Source organism: Notolepis coatsorum (assembly GCF_963971535.1).
Source record: "Notolepis coatsorum genome assembly, chromosome: 2".
Classification (NCBI taxonomy): domain Eukaryota; kingdom Metazoa; phylum Chordata; class Actinopteri; order Aulopiformes; family Paralepididae; genus Notolepis; species Notolepis coatsorum.
Genome location: NC_140166.1, coordinates 44,327,086 through 44,346,648, shown reverse-complemented (window position 1 = coordinate 44,346,648; position 19,563 = coordinate 44,327,086). Strand labels below are relative to the sequence as shown.

Genomic DNA, 19,563 nt, shown 5'->3' with positions numbered 1-19,563 from the left:
AGCTTGATTACAATAGCCAGTACCAGTGAACAGGCAGTGCTCTTTTGTCACCATGGACAGAGGCACTCCTTTCTTACCCATTATGGCAATTTTTTTTTGCCGTAGATAACCCTATCAAAACAGCAGTAAAAGAAAAGTGTATATTTTCAGCACTACGTTTGTTTAGCAGTGATTATAAGTGTTATTAGCTAAATATGAGCTTATAAAAAATATCAGCGCATTGCATCGGAAAATCTGAGGATTTATACGGTTAGAACAGGAAGAACAGATAATGTCTCTCTACCACAACCACAGCTGTGAGTGAATTACGCGAAGGGGAGCAACATATGGCAGGAGACTTATTTCACAAAACAAATGTTTTTAACACAGGGTAGCAGCTAGGAAGTGACAATTTACCCGGTAAGTAAAATACCCGGAAGACTAATGAAAATGAAACACAACATTTTAAACAAATGTATTCTTTCTTTGCGGCCCGGTACCAAATGATCCACGGCCAGTTACCGGTCCACGACCCGATGGTTGGGGACCTCTGCTAGAGAGCCCTCTCTCTATCCTCCATTATGCGCAAGCTTACAGACTTGCGGAGCGTGTACTGGAGTAATTATTCTATGTGCACTGCCAGCCACCAGTTGTATTACGTTTTGCAAATAAGGAGACATATAGAGAACATTTCAAAGCACTCAAAATTGCCAATATCTCCATTTCAACCTATTTCTGAATTGCGCAACATTTTTGGGGTTTTCTGAGGAATCGTGAGCTCCTTAACAAGACGGCCTAGAGACTGTGCCACGTCACATATGGCTAGGGCTTAAGAGGTTAATCCCCTTGGGAAAATTCAAGCTTGGGGGGAGGGGGGTCTTGGGATGGGTAAATTGTATACAACGCTTGTAAGCTAGTATGTGTGCATGTGTGTACAAGTCATTAGTACTTGAAATTTAATCATCTATGAAAAGCAGTCATTAGAACATAAAATAAATGTGCAAATAGGGCTAGCATGTAGCGTGTCACAGCAACTTGACACCAAGCTACTCACCGTGCAGCCTCCAGGAGTTCATCCTTCTTGTACTCACCTGAATTAAAGCAAATTTTCACATTAGAACAAAAAAATAAGTTGTACATGACAACGGCCCAATAGGGGTTGAAATACTCTTACTGTTTAACCCTTTCACTGCTGCACTACCTAACGGTTAACCCTTTCACTGCGACAATACAGAAGGTTAACCCTTTCACTGCCACACTACATAAGGTTAACCTTTAACTATCACACTGTAAAGGGTTAACCTTCTGTAGTGTGGCAGTGAAAGGGGTAAAGAAAACAAGTGTATTGGGATCAAGTGTGTGGGTTATACAATTTGTTTTCATTCAAGGCAGAGCACAGACATATTCCATCTCTCTCCAACAAGGTAGGGGTGGATGGGAGACACTAACCAGTGAGCACAGCCTTGGCAGAAGGATCAGCCAGGTCCAGAGCAGACTTGCCGTCAGTGTTGCGGATGTTCGGATCTGCCCCATGCTGGAGTAGCACTGAGTGGTTACAGATAATATTCACAAGTTAGAGATGCATGTTGAACATAATTCATTGTTTAGAGCAGGTAGCCTCTATCAAGTTCTTAAAAAGATCTATGCTGAACTTATGTCAACCTCTACAACTGGCAATGTAACTCGCTCATTCAATAATTCATTCACATGGGGGCAACAGTGGCTCGGTAGGTAGAGCAGTCGTCTGGTAATCCGGAGGTTCCCGGTTCGATTCCCACTCCTCCTGGGCAGCGTGTTGAAGTGTCCTTGAGCAAGACACTTAACCCCTAATTGCTCCCGATGAGCAGGTTGGCACCTTGCATGGTTGCCTCCGCCGTCTGTGTGTGAATGTGTGAGTGAATGGGTAAAATGTGAAGAACAAATTGTAAAGCGCTTTGGATAAAAGCTCTATATAAATGCAGCCATTTACTATTTACATTCATTCACACTTACTTTAACTTTTCTGGGCCTGCTGTACTTCTCAAGGCGACATTTTTCCGGTTCAGAAGTGCCGATAACGAGAGTGTATGCATGTGTATGTATGCAAATCCACAGCTAACATTAAAAGGAACATGCCAACATTTGGGGAAATTAAATTAGCTTACCGTCTTCTCACGAAGCGGACAGTGCCGGTTAGCCTAGTAGGCATTGTCCAACTAACACCTCTCCCGAAGGCTAATTCATTGTGCTAAGCTAGGCTAACGTGCAGCCAGATAGCTTTCTACTGAACGCACAGAGAAGAAACTGGTATCTCCATCTTCTTATCTCTCTCTCTGGAGAAGACGGTAAGCTAATTTCCCAAAATGTTGGTGTGTGTTCCTTTAAAAGATTTAACTCTTTTGGGCCTTACCGATGCACACGTCGATCTTGCCCTTGATGGCAGCCTCGTGTAACGGAGTGTAGTTCCAGTTGTCCCTGGCGTTGGGATCGGCTCCCTGACACAGCAGGAGACTGACCACCTCGGCGTGGCCGAAGGAGCAGGCGTTGTGCAGGGGGATGAGGCCTCCGTCGTCCCTAGCGTGCACGTTGGCTCCCGTCTGCAGGAGGTGCTCCACCACATCCTTCCTGCCAAATCCTGGAGGCCACAAATAGATCAATACAGTCTGCAGGGCTTGACATTAAGGCTCGTCCAAGACAAGTAAAAAAAATAATGGTCGGACAAGCTAATACAGCTTTTTCTTGCGTGCCAGTCATGCTTACCAATCAGAAGTGCTGTGCTCTCATTGCTCACAATTACCAATCAGAAGTAGCCCAAGGTAGGGTTACATGTGTATGCCCAACAACAACAGCTTGTGAAACTCCTGTGTGTGAAGACCTTACTACAGGGCTCCAGAGTGCGTCGCATTTTGCGACCCGAAATAAGTCCCAGCTTTTTTTTTGCGCTGTTTCCATGTGCAGTGAAAACTCCAATGCGTCTAACAAGCTTTGCACTCTCGTCATAACGCTAGCTAAGCGAGCTAACCCTGCTGAGAAAACAGCTGAGCTGAGTAAGGAAAGGGTGGGGGGAGCGGGGTTCGGTGGGGTGGCGTCTCTCTTTCTCTCTACTGGTTCAATTCACGTTTAAAGGACGACTCCACTTTTTTTTGGAAATTAGCTTATTTAACATCTTCCCTGGAGTTAGACAAGAAGATGCATACCTTTTTTGTCTCTGTGCGTGCATTTTAGCTTTGGGAATAGACGCTCCGTTAGCATAGCTTAGCTTCATCACTGGAAGTGAGGCAGGACAGTAGCCTTACAGTGCCTTACAGTGTATTGCAAGGTCTGACATTGACCAAACTTGATATGCATGACCTTGGTGGGCTCTAGGTCAACTCCTGAAAAGGGGGTCAATGTCAGACCTTGCAATCAAAAGTTAGGGGGCGCACTGAAATTATGGCAAGGGTTATTAGCCCCCTAACTTTGATTGCAAAGTCTGACATTGACCCCCTTTTCAGGAGTTGACCTAGAGCCCACCAAGGTCATGCATATCAAGTTTGGTCAATGTCAGACCTTGCAATACACTGTAAGGCACTGTAAGGCTACTGTCCTGCCTCACTTCCAGTGATGAAGCTAAGCTATGCTAACGGAGCGTCTATTCCCAAAGCTAAAATGCACGCACAGAGACAAAAAAGGTATGCATCTTCTTGTCTAACTCCAGGGAAGATGTTAAATAAGCTAATTTCGAAAAAAAAGTGGAGTCGTCCTTTAAGTAGCAAAACGTTGCACTATAAAATGAACTGGGTAGTTGATGATAATAAACATTTAACTTCATTAGCTGAAATATTCTAAAATCATTTAAGCCATTCTCCCTTTCTCTGTGTGTGTGTGTGCGTCCGATATCTGGTCTTTGGAAAGACCAGATGACGTCAGTGGAGTTTGATAGTATTTACTGTGAGGATTGCCAGATAATGTTGATATTTAAACATAAAAAAATTATAATACATAATAAATGTATACATGATCATGCAACATAAAAAAAATTGTTGTAGGGACGGTTTGGGAGAGAGAGGTAGGGAGGGGTTTTAGATTGTGTGTTGTGAAGTTTAGACTTCAGAGAGAGAGAGTAAAGTACCGAAAAAAGGTACCGTTGGGTACCGGTATCGATTCCCAGGTAAAAATAAACATTTCCAGACTCGGTGTCCCAAGCAGACCCACCGCGTAGGCCAGATGCAAGGCGCATTTTACAATAAACCTCTGTTGGGCTGGTTTTAAAAAAAAAATGCAATTATAATCGCAAATTGAACGCAGTTGCAATATCTGTCCGAAAAATCGCATTTAGATATTTTCCCAAAATCGTTCTGCCCTAGCGTAGACCAGGGTTTAACCCCTGGTCGTCAAGAGAGAGGGGAGATGAGGAAGATGAGCTGATGCTGATGGGGAGTGAAGATGAGCTGGCGGACTGGTCATACAGTATATACCCCTCACACAAAAAAAGTGATTACACGGCCATTAGAGCCATTTATAGGCGTGGCATTTTATATTCTATATTCATATTTCATATTGCATGTGTCCGCAATCTCCGGATGGCAAAATTCAGTATGGTATCTACAAAAACGGTAAATGATCTGCGCTTTGTTCATTTGCTTAGCATTTTACTATACTTGCTTGTTCTCAAGAAGTAGCTGAATGAGCTTGTGGCATCTTTTTGCTTTTAATCATTGTTAGCAGCATGGTGTTATTCACCGTCAATCCGAAAAATCAAATAATAATCATTTATATTCTCCTTTTGGGCCATTACAATTTACTCACGCATAGTAACAAGACACTGGGAATACATTCCATGAGGTCCATAGATGTCCTTAGATACCAAAAACATGCAAATGACCCTTGTAGTTGTGGAGCAATTCTTCATTTACTTGGGTGTGTACTTTTAGGCGAATTTTCTGAAAATATGGCTAGGGTTTGACAGGTTAACTTAACTTTAAAAATCACAAAATCATGCAACATATGGGTGTAAAATATGTGGAAAATGTACTGCATTAATCTGAAACTGGAATAAAAATGATTCATGCTTATTATTATACTATACTAAATTCCAATCCTAACACTTAACCTTTTAACTAAAAAAAAAAAGGTACTGAAAGAAATAGAACCATACCATCAGTCAAGATGACTAAAGTAGATTTATTGGAGTAAAAAGTGTAGTATTGTAACTTAAGGTTGATTTTATTATTTGGGGTCTGGATCTATTATAGGTCCACCCCATTTAGTTAATTTATTATTTGGTTGTAAATCACTAATTATCCCCCATGCTTGATCATATCTTTGGATGTCTATATTATTAATCGTGAGTGACATGTTTTGTAGTTAGTTAAGTTATTTGATTTCCCCTGTGACCACACTGCTGAAAGAGGGGGAAAAAATAACAATAAGCATGAATCATTTTTATTCCAGTTTCAGATTAATGCAGTACATTTTCCACATGCATATCAATGTTTATGCATGAGTAGAGCTGCTTGCTATGGCAACAATGGGGATGTTTTCATAAAACCTTGGCCTCTTGATGACAAATTCCTCGTGATTTTGATGAGTTTTAACATTATTCAGTCGGACAGTCACACAAAAACATAGAAGTTGTACGATATAATGTGTCCATTTTAATGTTTTGGACTACTACTACTAATGCGATCTATGTTTTTAATGTAACATTGCAAACGCTCAGCCTAGTATTAATGATGAGCTTTTAAATGTATGTGTTGTGTTATTGTCGTGTTTTTGTAGTGGCCTAACAGCCCTGGGACCATGACGGAAATAAGGGGTTTACTCTCTCATGTTATCCTTTGGATCCTTGTTGTGTGTTTTTAACCCATCAATAAAATAAAATCCAAATCAAGCTGTTTTGTTGCACACGATCACACCGAGCTATAGCGCTAAACCCGGCCTACACAGAACAGGGTTAGCTCTCCGTGTAGCTGCCTAGCTCCGCTCATGTTGACCGGCCAACACAACAACAGTGGCCGCCATCATCATCACCATCAATGCCCGTCGTGTTGTTGCCTCTTTAACTTAGAACTCACCCGCAGCGAAATGAAGCGGGGTGGACTTTCGGCCGGCCATATCCTTCGCGTTCACGTTCACGGAGTCGACGAGTCTCTTCACTCGAGACACGTCGCCATTGCGGCAGGCCTCGAACAGCTCCCTGAACGCTCCTCCTCCGCCGCTCATCCCACCGCCGCCGCTGCTTCCATCGCTGCTGCTGCTGCCTCCGGAGCCGCCGGGGCTCGTGGCTCCTCCTGAGCCGGGGCTCGAGGGCGTGGTGGCGGGGCTGGCGCTGCACGCGAGCACCGGGGCCGGCGGGACCACCGGGGAGGCCGCAGCAGGAGAAGAAGAAGAAGAAGCCAGAGTCTCCATTCCGGCTCCGCCGCTACATTCTCGCTCGCTCTCCGGCGGCGGTGGCACTGCGACGACGACGGGCGAAGTCAGCAGGACCAACGACGACGACGACGGCGGAGAGCCCGGGGGACTCGCCGACAGAGAAGTGTTGTTTCGTGGCGGGGGGGATTGTAAAGTACTTTGTTGCTGCTGCGAGGAGCGACGAGACACCGCCATTATCAGCAGCTCTCTCTCAGTCTCTCTCTCTCTCTCAACAATAACAGCAGCTAGTCGCTTCCGGTGAGAGTGGTGGTCGTGCTTCCGGCGAGGAGGACTGCTGCTGTCAGCTGTGTTTGTCTGTGACTTCACACTTAATTGACACAGACAGATTGCATTTGCAACAACCAATTTTATATATCCATATTCCATGGATATTGGAACCTATTAACGTTAGTCTACCCCACCCCACCTGCCCAACCTCCTTCAATGTACAGTTTCTTCGTCAAATGTATATACTCTCACACTTTGACAACCTAGGATGGCTTAGAGTAGACAACAGAGTACAGCAACTTGCAATGGGCCTGGTCTACAAGATACACTATACGACTAAGGTACCCATGTACATGTCAAAATACTTCCCAAAGGTCCCCCATTTTCAATTCATCATATGACACACACCACACGACATACAGATAGACAGTACTGCTACATCTATACATTTATGACATACCAGATTTGCAAATACAGTACTGTTTGTGATTAAAAAAAATGTGTCCAGAAAAAGAGTGTATATACATTTGACATAGAAACTGTACAGGTTGGGTAGGTGGGGGGGGGGGGGGGGGTATTGAGCCGTACTGTATTGTGTGTATTGAGCCGTACTGTATTGTACCCATTCTGCAATCTGTTAAATAAAGTTTTCATTCATTCATTCATTCATTCACAGTACTGTATTTGTAAATCTGGTATGTCATAAATGTAGCAGTACTGTCTACCTGTATGTCATGTATGTAATATATGTTATGATTAATTGAAAATGGGGGACCCTGATGTAAACAAGACGAAAGTCTTTCTCTGGTCTGCATCGCCTTAACAATTGTGTGTATTGAGCTGTACTGTATTGTACCCATTCTGCAATCTGTTAATACAATTTTCAATCAACCAATCAATCAAACGTGTGTCTAAATTTGGAAAGTCATCAAGAGGCCAAGGTTTTATGAAAACATCCCCATTGTTGCCATAGCAAGCAGCTCTACTCTTCCTTGAAAAACAGAAGAAAAATATTAGTTTTCTCAGATTTCTAGTTAGGAGAGAGTGGCGCTAAATGAGTGTGTTAAATGTCCTGGGGCACAGGAAGAACATATGTGATTTTTTTTTAATGGCGGGCGTAGTATTGCGTTCACATCAGAGTCCCACTTATGGTGACTGGTTTGACCGGCCCTATAAAACTTTTTATAAGAACAGTCTATTTACCCTGTAATACCCTACCCAGTACCATAGTAACTAGTACCCTCTAGTACCTTGTACCCTGTCGCCCATTTAGTACCCTGTACTTCCATGTAGACGTAGTACCATGGCTTGTAGTACTATGTATACGCTGTAGTACCCTGTAATACCATGTATTATCATGTAATACCCTGTCTTACTATAATAGTACCCCAAACTACCATGTAGTACCCCATACTACCACATAGTACCCAGTAGTACCATGTAGTACCTTGTACTACTGTGTAGTACACTGTAGTAACATAATGCTTTATTATAGTCTCACCCATTCATTTTCTATTTGGTCAGATTTGACCGTACAAACACAGATGTTTGAATAAAACACTTGAAATTCAATGAAAGTGGTGATAATTAATTTTATATGATCCTTGCCATGGAGTCCTGTCTGTCTTGTCCATGAGATGGGGTGAGTCCGATTTGTGTTGACTCGTATAACATTGATGATAATAATAATGATGTTTAAAAAATACATGTCATTATAAATAAAAGCCATAACTTAGGGATAGTCACTAATCGTCACAGTAGCCTAGTAACGGTTCGGACTACAACTCGTAGCTACTATCTCTAACTTATAGGCACAGTCCCAATAAAATCATCTGTTGCTACATCTTCTAAATTGCTAATTATTTCACGTGAATCCACAGTCAGTCTGAATCCACTTACTTTAAGGGGAGACACTGCAGGTGAATAGGGTAAAAAAATTAACTAATAGATATCACAATGAAACTTCCCCACTTGATTACTTATATTAAGACACGACTTTTTTGTATTACAAGTTTTCTGAAATTGTATGTTTAAATATGCAAATGAGGCATGATCTACTTAAATATGCACTAATTTGCATATAATTCCAGGACAGAAATCTGAACATTGGATAAAGCCATTTTCAAAATTATAGTTTCATTTTGTTGACATATTAGAGCCAACGGTTATTACAGAGGGGATTTTGGATATCTCTTTTTATCACTCCATAAATCAGAAAATACTCCATTCAGTCCATTTTTATGGTAAAATTCCATATTTCGCCATGTTTTTAGGAATAAAATGTGATATAAATCAGGGTATGAATGCGATATCAACAAACCCTTCTGTAAATACCTTCAGAACATATATATGAATAGAACTGGAAGGTTTGGTGTATGTGAGTGCTACTGAAGTGGAGATTTCTGGCTCAGAGTATGAGGAAAAACTCTTAAAACTCATTTTTGGGAAAACGCCTTCAAAGTTCTGTATTGTAAAATGCCATACTTTTTTTTTAAACAGATATTTACAAACACAATACCTAATCAAACCATTAGTAATAGACAACCTAAACACATGCCTGATAACTGAATAATAATAATAATGATGTTATTGAATTGAATGGTGGAGGTAAACGGTACCCTATCCCCCCCCCTCACAGTAAACTGTGGTGTTCCACAAGGAAGCATACTAGGTCCGCTACTGTTCCTAATTTATGCAAATGACATGTCGTCAGCTTGTGACTGCAACTTGTTCCTGTTTGCGGACGACTCAGCCCTGCTGGTCTCTGACAAGAACAAATTACAGGTTGAAAAAACCCTCAGCTCAGAACTAAGCAAAATCTGCATATGGCTCGCTGATAACAAACTATCATTACACATGGGCAAAACAGAGTCCATTCTCTTCGGTTCAAATAACAAACTCAGCAAGACCGACGGCTTCTCAGTTACAGTGGGTGACAATATTGTCACAAGGAAAGAAGATATTACCTACCTGGGTTCCATCCTAGAGGCAAATCTTTCCTGTGACAAAATGGCATCCAATGTAATAAAAAAAGTCAACCAACGAACTCGTTTCTTGTACCGGATCTCCTCACTGGTAAACAAGAATACCCTGAAGACTCTAGCAGGAGCACTCATTCAAGGGTACTACGACTATGCTTGCACCTCATGGTACCAAAGCACCTCAAAGGCGCTAAAAACAAAATTACAAACATCTCAAAACAAACTGGTCAGACTACTGCTTGACCTTACTCCTAGAACCCACCTCACCCCTGCCCACTTTGACAACCTAGGATGGCTTAGAGTAGACGACAGAGTACAGCAACTTGCAATGGGCCTGGTCTACAAGATACACTACACGACCAAGGTACCCATGTACATGACTAAATACTTCCCAAAGGTCAGTGAATACCACGATCACAACACCAGAGGGAGCTCCACAAATCATGTTAAACCCAGATTCGGCTCAAACAAGGGACTAAACACGTTTCGCAATTATGCCACATCAATGTGGAACGCCCTACCCAAAGCTGTAAAGGAATGTGAATCACTACCCACTTTCAAAAACACTCTCAAAAAACACCTAAGGGAGACTGCAACTCGAAACTGGCCCCTGTAAATGTCCGAACACAACCCCCGCCAATGTACAGTAAATTACCAAGTATGGTCTTGTCAATAATCCAATGTACAGTGTTGTTTGTACAGTTGTACAGTGTCCCCCACCCACCCCTCCTACCCACCCCCCCCCCCACCCACCCAACCACCTCCAATGTACAGTCCAATGTACAGTCCCATAATCCAATGTACAGTGTTGTTTGTACAGTTATACAGTGTCCCCCACCCACCCCTCCTACCCAACCCCCCCCCCCACTCCTACCCAACACCCCCCCCCCCCCACTCCTACCCCCCCCCCCCCCCCCCCCCAACCACCTCCAATGTACAGTCCCACCCCCACCTACCCAATCCAATGTACAGTTTCTACGCCTAATGTATATACTCTTTTCTTTCTGGACTCTTTTTGTATCACAAATACAGTACTGTAATTGCAAATCTGGTATGTCATAAATGTATAGATGTAGCAGTACTGTCTATCTGTATGTCATGTATGTCATATATGTTACGATGAATTGGAAATGGGGGACCCTGGTGGAAACAAGACGAAAGTCTTTCTCTGGTCTGCATCCCCTTAACAATTGTATGTATTGAGCTGTACTGCACTGTACCCATTCTGCAATCTGTTAATAACGTTTTTCATTCATTCATTCATTTCAACAGAACTACACACAGGCTACAAACAGTGTAGTACAGTGTAGTACCCCCTAATAGGCAAAAAATATTTGAATAGATATCACTATGAAACTTTCCCAATTTGTTATGTACATATAAACTAAGAAAAAATATATTGCAAGTTTTCTGAAATGTATGTTTATATATGCAAATGAGGCACTTCCCCATTAAATATGTGCACAATTATGGATGCAATAAGGCAAAATGATGTAAAATAAACATCTAAATGTGTGTTATTGACGTTTTATTGCCACTAGTTTCATAGAAGACATGTTTAGGAAGCAAAATATAACAAAATCTCAAAATCAACAAAAAAAGTATATTTGACTATTCACCTGCAGTGTCTCGCCTTAAAAAAAGAAATGGCATGGGTTTTATACATTTAAATGTGAGGAGTAGGCCTATATTGCAACATCAAAAAGTAGACCACCTAACCCTTTCACTGCCACACGACAGCCGGTTAACCCTTTCACTGTGACAATACAGAAGGTTAACCCTTTATTATCACACAACCGACGGTGATGCTCCATCATTAGCTCCGCGGATGCAGAGCTAATGATGGAGCATCGCCGTCGGTTGTGTGATAGTAAAGGGTTAACCTTCTGTTGTGTGGCAGTGAAAGGGTTAAATATCCTGATATCTCAAACAGATCCTGATGTCATGGTAATAACAGACTCATGGTTAAAATGGAAGGGGGGGGGGTCATGTATGTGAAAACTTGTTTTTCTGTTACCATTCTGCAATCACACTATTGTCAAATGTTGTGAAATGCTTGTTTTAAAAATGAACTTGGGCACAAATAATTCACTAATTGTCATTGGAGTGTATAGACCGCGGCTGACGCTAGCTCTGTTGATAAAATAGCAAATGTTTTATCTCTGTATCCTGATACTGAAATGCTCATAATGGGTGACTTTCATTTAGATTGGCTGGGTAGTAATTCTGGGTATCTCAAGGAGGTTAGTGAAAACCTAAACTTAACCCAATTGGTTACTGAACCAACTAGGCCAAACCCCAAAAATCACTCAAAATCTACTTTAATTAATTTAATGTTTCCAATAGATTAGACAGAATTATTGCTAGTGGTGTTTTTGATTTAGGAATCAGCTATCATTGCCCAATAGCCTGCATCAGGAATACTAAGCTAAAGAAAACAAAATCACACAATATTATAAAAATAAATCTAAAACATTTCAGTGATCAAGCTTTCCTATTTGATCTACTCAACAGTGACATCTTCCCAGGAAGACTAGTTGTTGCTGCGGTGGTGACTAATGGAGATCCGTAATAAAGATAAAGATATACTTACTATTATATGACATCTCATATACTGAAATTCCGGATGTAGAATTGGCCTTAGATTTCTTCATTAAAACTCTCCTATCAATCATTGATAAACCATTCAAGAAATTCAGAGTGAAGGATAGGTCAACCCCTTGGTTTACACCTGAGCTATCACTGCTATTCAAAGAAAGGAACAGAGCCATGGGCGATTGCCAGACGCTCTCGCGATCCATCCCATTTGTTATCTTTTAGACAGATTAGAAACAAATGTACACCATCGGTCAACAATGCTAAATCAAGCTATTATTTAGATTTAATCACAAGTTCATTCTCAGACCCAACAAAATATTTATTTATATGCGGATGACACAATTATTATCTAGCTACTGACAACATTCATTTAATGCTCTGCGAGATGAGCTTATAGGCCTTAAGCTTGTACTAAATGCAAGCAAAACTAAATTCATGGTGTTCTCTCGGGCCAGAAATATTGATCACAACAGTTTGCATATATCGACTAGGAATGGGTCTGACATAGAAAGGGCAACTGAATATAAATATCTTGGAATCTGGCTCGATGATACATTTTTGTTTAAATATCATAGTCAACCTTGCCAGTAAATTGAGGAAAAAAATTGGTTCCCTGTACAGGAATATATCTAGTTTCCCAATGATGTGTAGAAAGAGGGTTATTGAAGCAGTCTTTCTATCTGTCTTGGACTATGGAGACGTGATTTACAGAAATGCTGCACAGATTGCCCATGGAGTCTCTGGATTGTCCAGAGATAGATAGGCATGCAGGGTTTGGGGAGTAGGTGCGAAAAAGTGACTATAGCTTGGCCGAGAAAGTGCCGATCGACTTGGGATTGGTCTCTCCGTGTTCAGGAGACTCAGGCGTATACAAGTCTATTGGATCATGTCTCCAGCACCCCAACAGCCGTAGCTACAACCACTTCATGTCAAGACATTCATTAATTTTCTCCCCCGCTCTCTCTCCCATGATGATTTCAGAATACCGGAAGTGTTGCGGTACATGAGATTGTGCTTCATTTACATTTATTTAATTTGTATCATTATTATTATATATATTTTTTTTCATACAGTAATAAAAGTAAAAAGAATAAAGACCAAACACTATACAAAATATACAATATACAAACTAAAGTACTTTGTATGCACAAACGTTTTTCAATGGAAAAATGCTGAATAATATGTTTATGCTTCACTTACTCTGTTTCAGTAATACTGAGAGTGAATCTGAAGATAGCTCTATGTGTACCCTTTCATTAGAGCCAAAGACTTTGACAAGCGTTCAAGAGTTATAGCGTTTGGAGACGTATAGGGTCATTGTTATCAATTTTGGACCTGTACTAGTAGATAAGGATTCAGGTTATGGCCCCATTGTGTTTTCCAGCTCATACCTCTTACAAAACAACCTGTAAGAGGCATCTGTTTGCAAAATAATTCAGACAAAAAAAGAAAACTTTTATTTCAGTGTGTTCAAACCTCTGTAACTCTATTACAGTAGCACTCAGAGTGATTCCTCCTGTTGTGGAAGAAACGTCAGAATGTTTCCTTTCAAAAGACACCAGACTCATGCATGTGCTATATAAATGATTCAAGAATAGCTTTCAAATTACTTTGGGTATGCAATCGACAGGCGTTTTATGCAAAATTTGCAGGACTGTTAAGAGGTTTTAAACTGCTAGATTCAGCTTATCGTTCTGCTCTTAGATTTATCACTGGTGACAGATATGATACACACCACTGCATCTTATATGAGAAAGTGGGTTGGTCTTCTCTGGCAGATAGGCGAAATCAACACTGGTATTTATTTATCCTTAAGGCCATTCATGGGAAATGACCTCCTTATCTCACATCATTACTAGTTTGGAACTCTAGACCCTATATAAACATGCTCAAATTATTTAGACTCTTATGTTTAATTAATCTGGATCTCTGGCAAATGGTAATTATTCATTTAGAATAACCACTGAATAGTCAAATATGAAAAATGGGGCAAATGCACATCCCTGGTGCACAGCCTGAGTGCCCTTGGCATCAGTTACCCGAGCAGAGAGAGAGAGTAGGGCTTAGGGATGACCCATTTGCAATGGAACACAACCAGAGACAGGTAGTTTCTTTTTAAATTAAACATTCAATGTGTCCCTGTATGGCGGACACCATTCCTTAATGAGCTCAGAATAATATACACAAGTAGCTGTCCCTGATAACAGTAGTTTAGGACAGTGCATATCAATCAACAGTTTATTTTCTTTTTTTTTCTTTTTTTTGAAGTCTTTATTTCGAACATGCAATGAATACAACAAACAATAACAAAAAAGAAAAACAACTCAATCTGCATGTTCGAAAAGGAGTAGGAAGAAGTATACACTTATTTAATCCTACCCCTTTTCCTTTTCCTTTTACATTTATAAATGAATACAAATTAAAACTGTAAATATGCCAACATTAGCAGGGTTGCTATAGTTTTCAGTTGTAGTCCCTGGGCTAGATGTTTAAGCCAGAAAAGAAACAGAAAAATAGAAGGATATTAAAGCTAATATAAAAACAGTTTAAAACATTCACTCTCTAGGCATTTGTGCATCTATAACAAATAATAATAAAAAAAAAAAAAAAAAAAAAACAGTGTACAGGAACAAATCAAAGCTATACATGTATAAACACCGTATAGGCAGGCACACATATGGCACGCACACATATACATAAATCACATAACCACATAATCACAATAAGGACAGTCAGGCTAGTAGGCACGCACTGTTTGTTACGGTCAAGCTAGTAGTAGTGCTGCGGTTGACTCCACCCCTACTCCCAGCTACTCAAGCAGCAGCTGATGGAAGTGTCCCTGACAGCCTCCCTGGACCAGTTGACATCAGCCGCACCGCTGATGAAGGAAGCTGACAGATGGTCTCCAGGGGGGCAGGGCTCTGCCTTGAGGCGGCAGCAGCAGAGAACACCGACACACAGAGGAGTCAAGAGGTTGCTATTGAAAGGAAGCATCATAATAGCGGAAGCCTTTGAATGTTATGAACAAATCCATGGGACCAATGTGAACAATGCGTTGGCAGTTTGTCAAGTGTCACGCTGGCTGTGGGTGTTTGTAAACCACTAAAATGGACTGAATTGGAGTAAACTAGTTTCATTACTTGTTTTTCTACTAGCTAGCTGACATCCATTACTGATGACAATCTGATGAAGGTGGTAGTGGCTGAAGGCCACCAGAGGGCCCCCAAGAGTGCTTGAAATGTCCCACAAAAGAGCTTGGATTTATTTATGGTGATATATCATGTCAATGGTACTCATACAAAAACACAATATTCTGTTAACGGGCTGACTATCTAATCCTTCTTTTTATTGGACAAAAATCAATAGGCTACAATTATAAATATTTACAAAGACAACAGGATACAAGCAAAACGGCAGTAGGTGTGCGAATGATCAAACATTAACAATAGTTGATAGTATTGGCGGCAGGACAGTGGGGGCCCCCCAAATAAAATGATGCTTCGGGCCCCATGAAGGCGTGGGCCGGGTCTGGTATCCAATGGAGCTTTTGACCACTAGGATTTTGAAAACGTATGTTATGTCAGTCTTTTCATACGGAGCAGACGCATGGACGCTGAATGAAGAGGCAAAGAGGATGATATACTCTTTTGAAATGTGGACGCTGAGGAAGATGCTGAAGATAACATGGAATGGAAGGATAAGATCAAGAATGAGGAGGTACTGAGAAGAGGGGGTATACGCAAAGAGGACAGCTGCTGGAGAGGTTGAAAAAGAGAAAGATGGAGTTGTGCTGGCACGTGCTGAGAGGATCCAGCGGTGGTGATGGGGAAGGTGGATGGAAAGAGAGGAAGTGGAAGACCAAGAAGAGGCTGGGTAGACGATGTCTGTGATTGGAGCGGAGTGAGAGGCGGAGTCACAGAGTTGGAGAGAAGAAGTGGGGACAGAATGGGTTGGAGTGTGATAGGCAACCTTCGGAACGAAGATGCCACCTGATGATGATGAGTTTATGAAATTGGCGCTATAAAACACAGTAGGAAAAACGGGTCCCAGAAAACTGCATACAGTATCACATGCTCTTCCAACATGAGGACCCACAAGGACACCAAGAGCACAGGAGTCATGTAGAACACAGAATGAGTGCACTGGGGGCATGTAAGCGTGTCCCTGTGCTTCAAATTGATTGGTCTATGACCTCCCTAACTGCCTGTCAATCAATGGAGGTCAGCTAAAACTTAACATGGTGACATGCTATATAGACAATTCAAGAGAAAGGAGAGCAGTGAGAATTTACTTTGCAAAGATTATATGAGGTAAGAAATGTATTCAGCTTGTAGATTATAGAACCGGAATAGAAAACCAGCTATTTGGGTGAAAAGGTGAATATTCAAGTGAGTTATTCACAAGACAAACTTTGGATACCGTTAAGCAGCATCACTACTCCTCCTGGTTGTTTGACTAATCCATTACAGACATTTAACACCTGAAAGAAGAAGTTGGGGGTTAAGTGCCTTGCTCAAGGGCACTTCATTGGTAGCTGGTCGGAATCTCTTCACCCACTCTGCTTCTCTGACCTTTAGGTTTTAGGCCCTTTAGTGTGAAAGTGTGTCGGTTGTGGTGTGGGTGTGCTGCTTAGCGCTCATGTTTATAATATATGTATGGTCACGTCTTGCGATATGAAATATAGTCGTTCTCATTGATTCTATATAGTTAATAGTTAATACACCTATATTAACATAGTCCTTTATAGTCCTTTTTTCCACGCCGTGAAAATGGCAGCGGTGATACACATACGTCTGTCTCAAGACTTAGTCCTGCATGTATCAACAAATGCGCATGTTGGTGTGAAATTTATGTGTGCCATTATTACTATCAAGTAACTGTAATAATTGTGGAATATTACTATAATGAGCTGTATGTGTATGAACCAAGCATCTCACTGTAATGTACCTGTACTTTATTCGTGACAATAAACTACTACTACTACTTGTGGACTGTGGATGTAAAATAAATAAAAATAAACAGCCCCATGGGCAAAGCAGGCTGTACTGATATGACTTTACTGTACCTTCATGGCGTGAACGACATTTCTCATTTTGTCTGGGATCCCAGTCATGATGGAGGGCTCTGGCACAAGAGGGATCTCTCCTTTCATGCTTTTTTACATGGCAAAAGAAGTAACTTGGATTCATCGATAGGCCCATCTGATGAACTGCCAAGTTAGAACAACCAATGTCCACAGGGGGGCATTCTGCTGCAAGGATTCAGTTGTGGTGGGCTGGGGTGCTTTAGAGAGAATGCCAAACCTGTGAGCCTCGACAATCATTGAGTTAATCTTGAACTAATTGCCATTGAGAAGAAGAGTGTTACCTTTCTTACAGGCTTGGTTGATTGATTGATTGATTGAAAACTTTATTAACAGATTGCAGAATGGGTACAATACAGTACAGCTCAATACACACAATTGTTAAGGAGATGCAGACCAGAGAAAGACTTTCGTCTTGTTTACATCAGGGTCCCCCATTTTCAATTAATTGGACGTCTCTTTGTGCTGATGGACAAGCGTGGGTTGGTCCATCTCTATGATGGTGATGCAGTAGTCTTTGCTGTTCGGAGAGCCAACATGTTACAGCGTGAGCACATGTAATGATGGTGAGTTTAGCATGGATAAACCCACCTCTTCAACTTGGCCTTTAACCCCTAATTTCTCACTTTGTATGTTGTGTCTGTCCACTATGTTTGTTACGTTTGTTATTCCACCCCCCCCCCCCCCCCCCTATGTAAAGCGACCTTGGGTCTTTTGAAAGGCGCTATATGAAATTAAGCTATTATTATTATTATTATTATTATTATTATTATTATTATTATTATTATTATTATTATTATTATTATTATTATTATTATTATTATTATTATTATTATTATTATTATTATTATTATTATTATTATTATTATTATTATTATTATTATTATTATTATTATTATTATTATTATTATTATTATTATTATTATTATTATTATTATTATTATTATTATTATTATAGTGGGGCTGTCCTAAATTTAAGAAACTCCTAGTCACCAATTTGTAAAATGAAACAATTTGTAAAATGGTGTTCCCCACATTATTATAGTCCCATTGTAAGTGATCACATCATTAATAATTATACAGGACCTCTTCAAATAGTTTATTAAAGACAAAATAATATTTGTGAATTGTGATGGCAGAGATGTGTTTATAATCTTCTAGTTAATTATTCATTCAGCATCAACTGAAATAGACCACAACGACCATTTAGTCGACTAAGAGAGGACAGCCCTGAGATAGCACTGAATGTGAGGCCCCACTTTTTGATTTATTTACTGTTTTTTTTAATCAGGGACAGTGCATATCAATCAACAGTTATACATTTATAAATTAATAAAAAAAAAATTTTTAAATATGCTAATGTTTGCAGGGTTGCTAGTTTTCAGCTGTAGTCCCTGGGCTAGATGGTAAAGCCAGAAAATAAACATACAAATAGTAAGACATTAAAACTAATATAAAAACCATTTAAAACATATTCTTTTTTTTATCCACTTTTTCTCCTCTTTTTCTATTTGTCTCCCATCCCAATTCCGTTGTGCCAATTCTCCCCTCCCCTGTCTTCAACGTTGCTCGCATATGCCCCCCACTGGCCGGTTGTAGGGAGGATAGAAGCCATGCATCACGTGTCCCCTCCGATACACGAGGAGGCAGCCTGTCACATCTTTTCACCTGCCAGCGCGGACTCTCATTGGCGAGGTGTAATGTGTGGGAGGCTCACACTACCCCTGCCATTTCCTGTCTCTGCTGTGCAGGCGTCCCCAACCGACCTGTAGGAGTCGCTGTCCACAACGTCCAGATTACCACCCATCGACTTCCACCCGCTTACTCTGCCAATTGAGTTAGTATGACGGCCGGCCCAAGCTGGAGGCAACGCAGACAGCCGGAGTCGAACCCGGTGTATCTTGCGTTGGTGACGAGCGCAATGTCCGCTGCGCCACCCAACCGCCATAATTTTTTTTTATCCACTTTTTCTCCCTTTTTCTATATTTTCTCCCATCCCAATTTCGTATCATCCAATTCAACCCTCCCCTGTCACGAACGCTGTTTCTTGCCTCCCACAAGCCGGCTGCAATGTGGACTAAGTCATACATAGCACAAGTCCCCTCCGGTACTTGAGGTAACAGCAGTCGCATCTTTTCACCTGCGCAGCTCGATCTCTCAGTGGCGAGGAGTAACGCGTGGGAGGCTCACGCTGCCCCCGACACTTCCTGATTCTACTGCGCAGGCGCACCAACCGACCTGTAGGAGTCGCTGTCCACAACGCCCGATCCCCACCCATCAGTTTCCCACCCCCTAATACGGCCAATGTGTATTAGTATGAAC

General features: G+C 41.1%; 1 protein-coding gene across 2 annotated transcripts in view; it reads right to left on the bottom strand.

Moving 5' to 3' along the window:
• Positions 1–6,600, bottom strand: part of LOC311223910 (poly [ADP-ribose] polymerase tankyrase-1-like) — a 45,898-nt gene extending 39,298 nt beyond the window's left edge. For both annotated transcript variants that reach the window (XM_084308673.1, XM_084308674.1), the window contains exons 1-4: positions 6,015–6,600; positions 2,369–2,593; positions 1,429–1,524; positions 1,034–1,070 (exon numbers count right to left, since the gene is read on the bottom strand). In XM_084308673.1, the coding sequence (XP_084164799.1) occupies positions 1,034–1,070; positions 1,429–1,524; positions 2,369–2,593; positions 6,015–6,546 (890 nt within the window). In that variant the 5' untranslated portion in view covers positions 6,547–6,600. The remainder of the gene's footprint in view (positions 1–1,033; positions 1,071–1,428; positions 1,525–2,368; positions 2,594–6,014) is intronic.
• Positions 6,601–19,563: the final 12,963 nt, after the last annotated feature.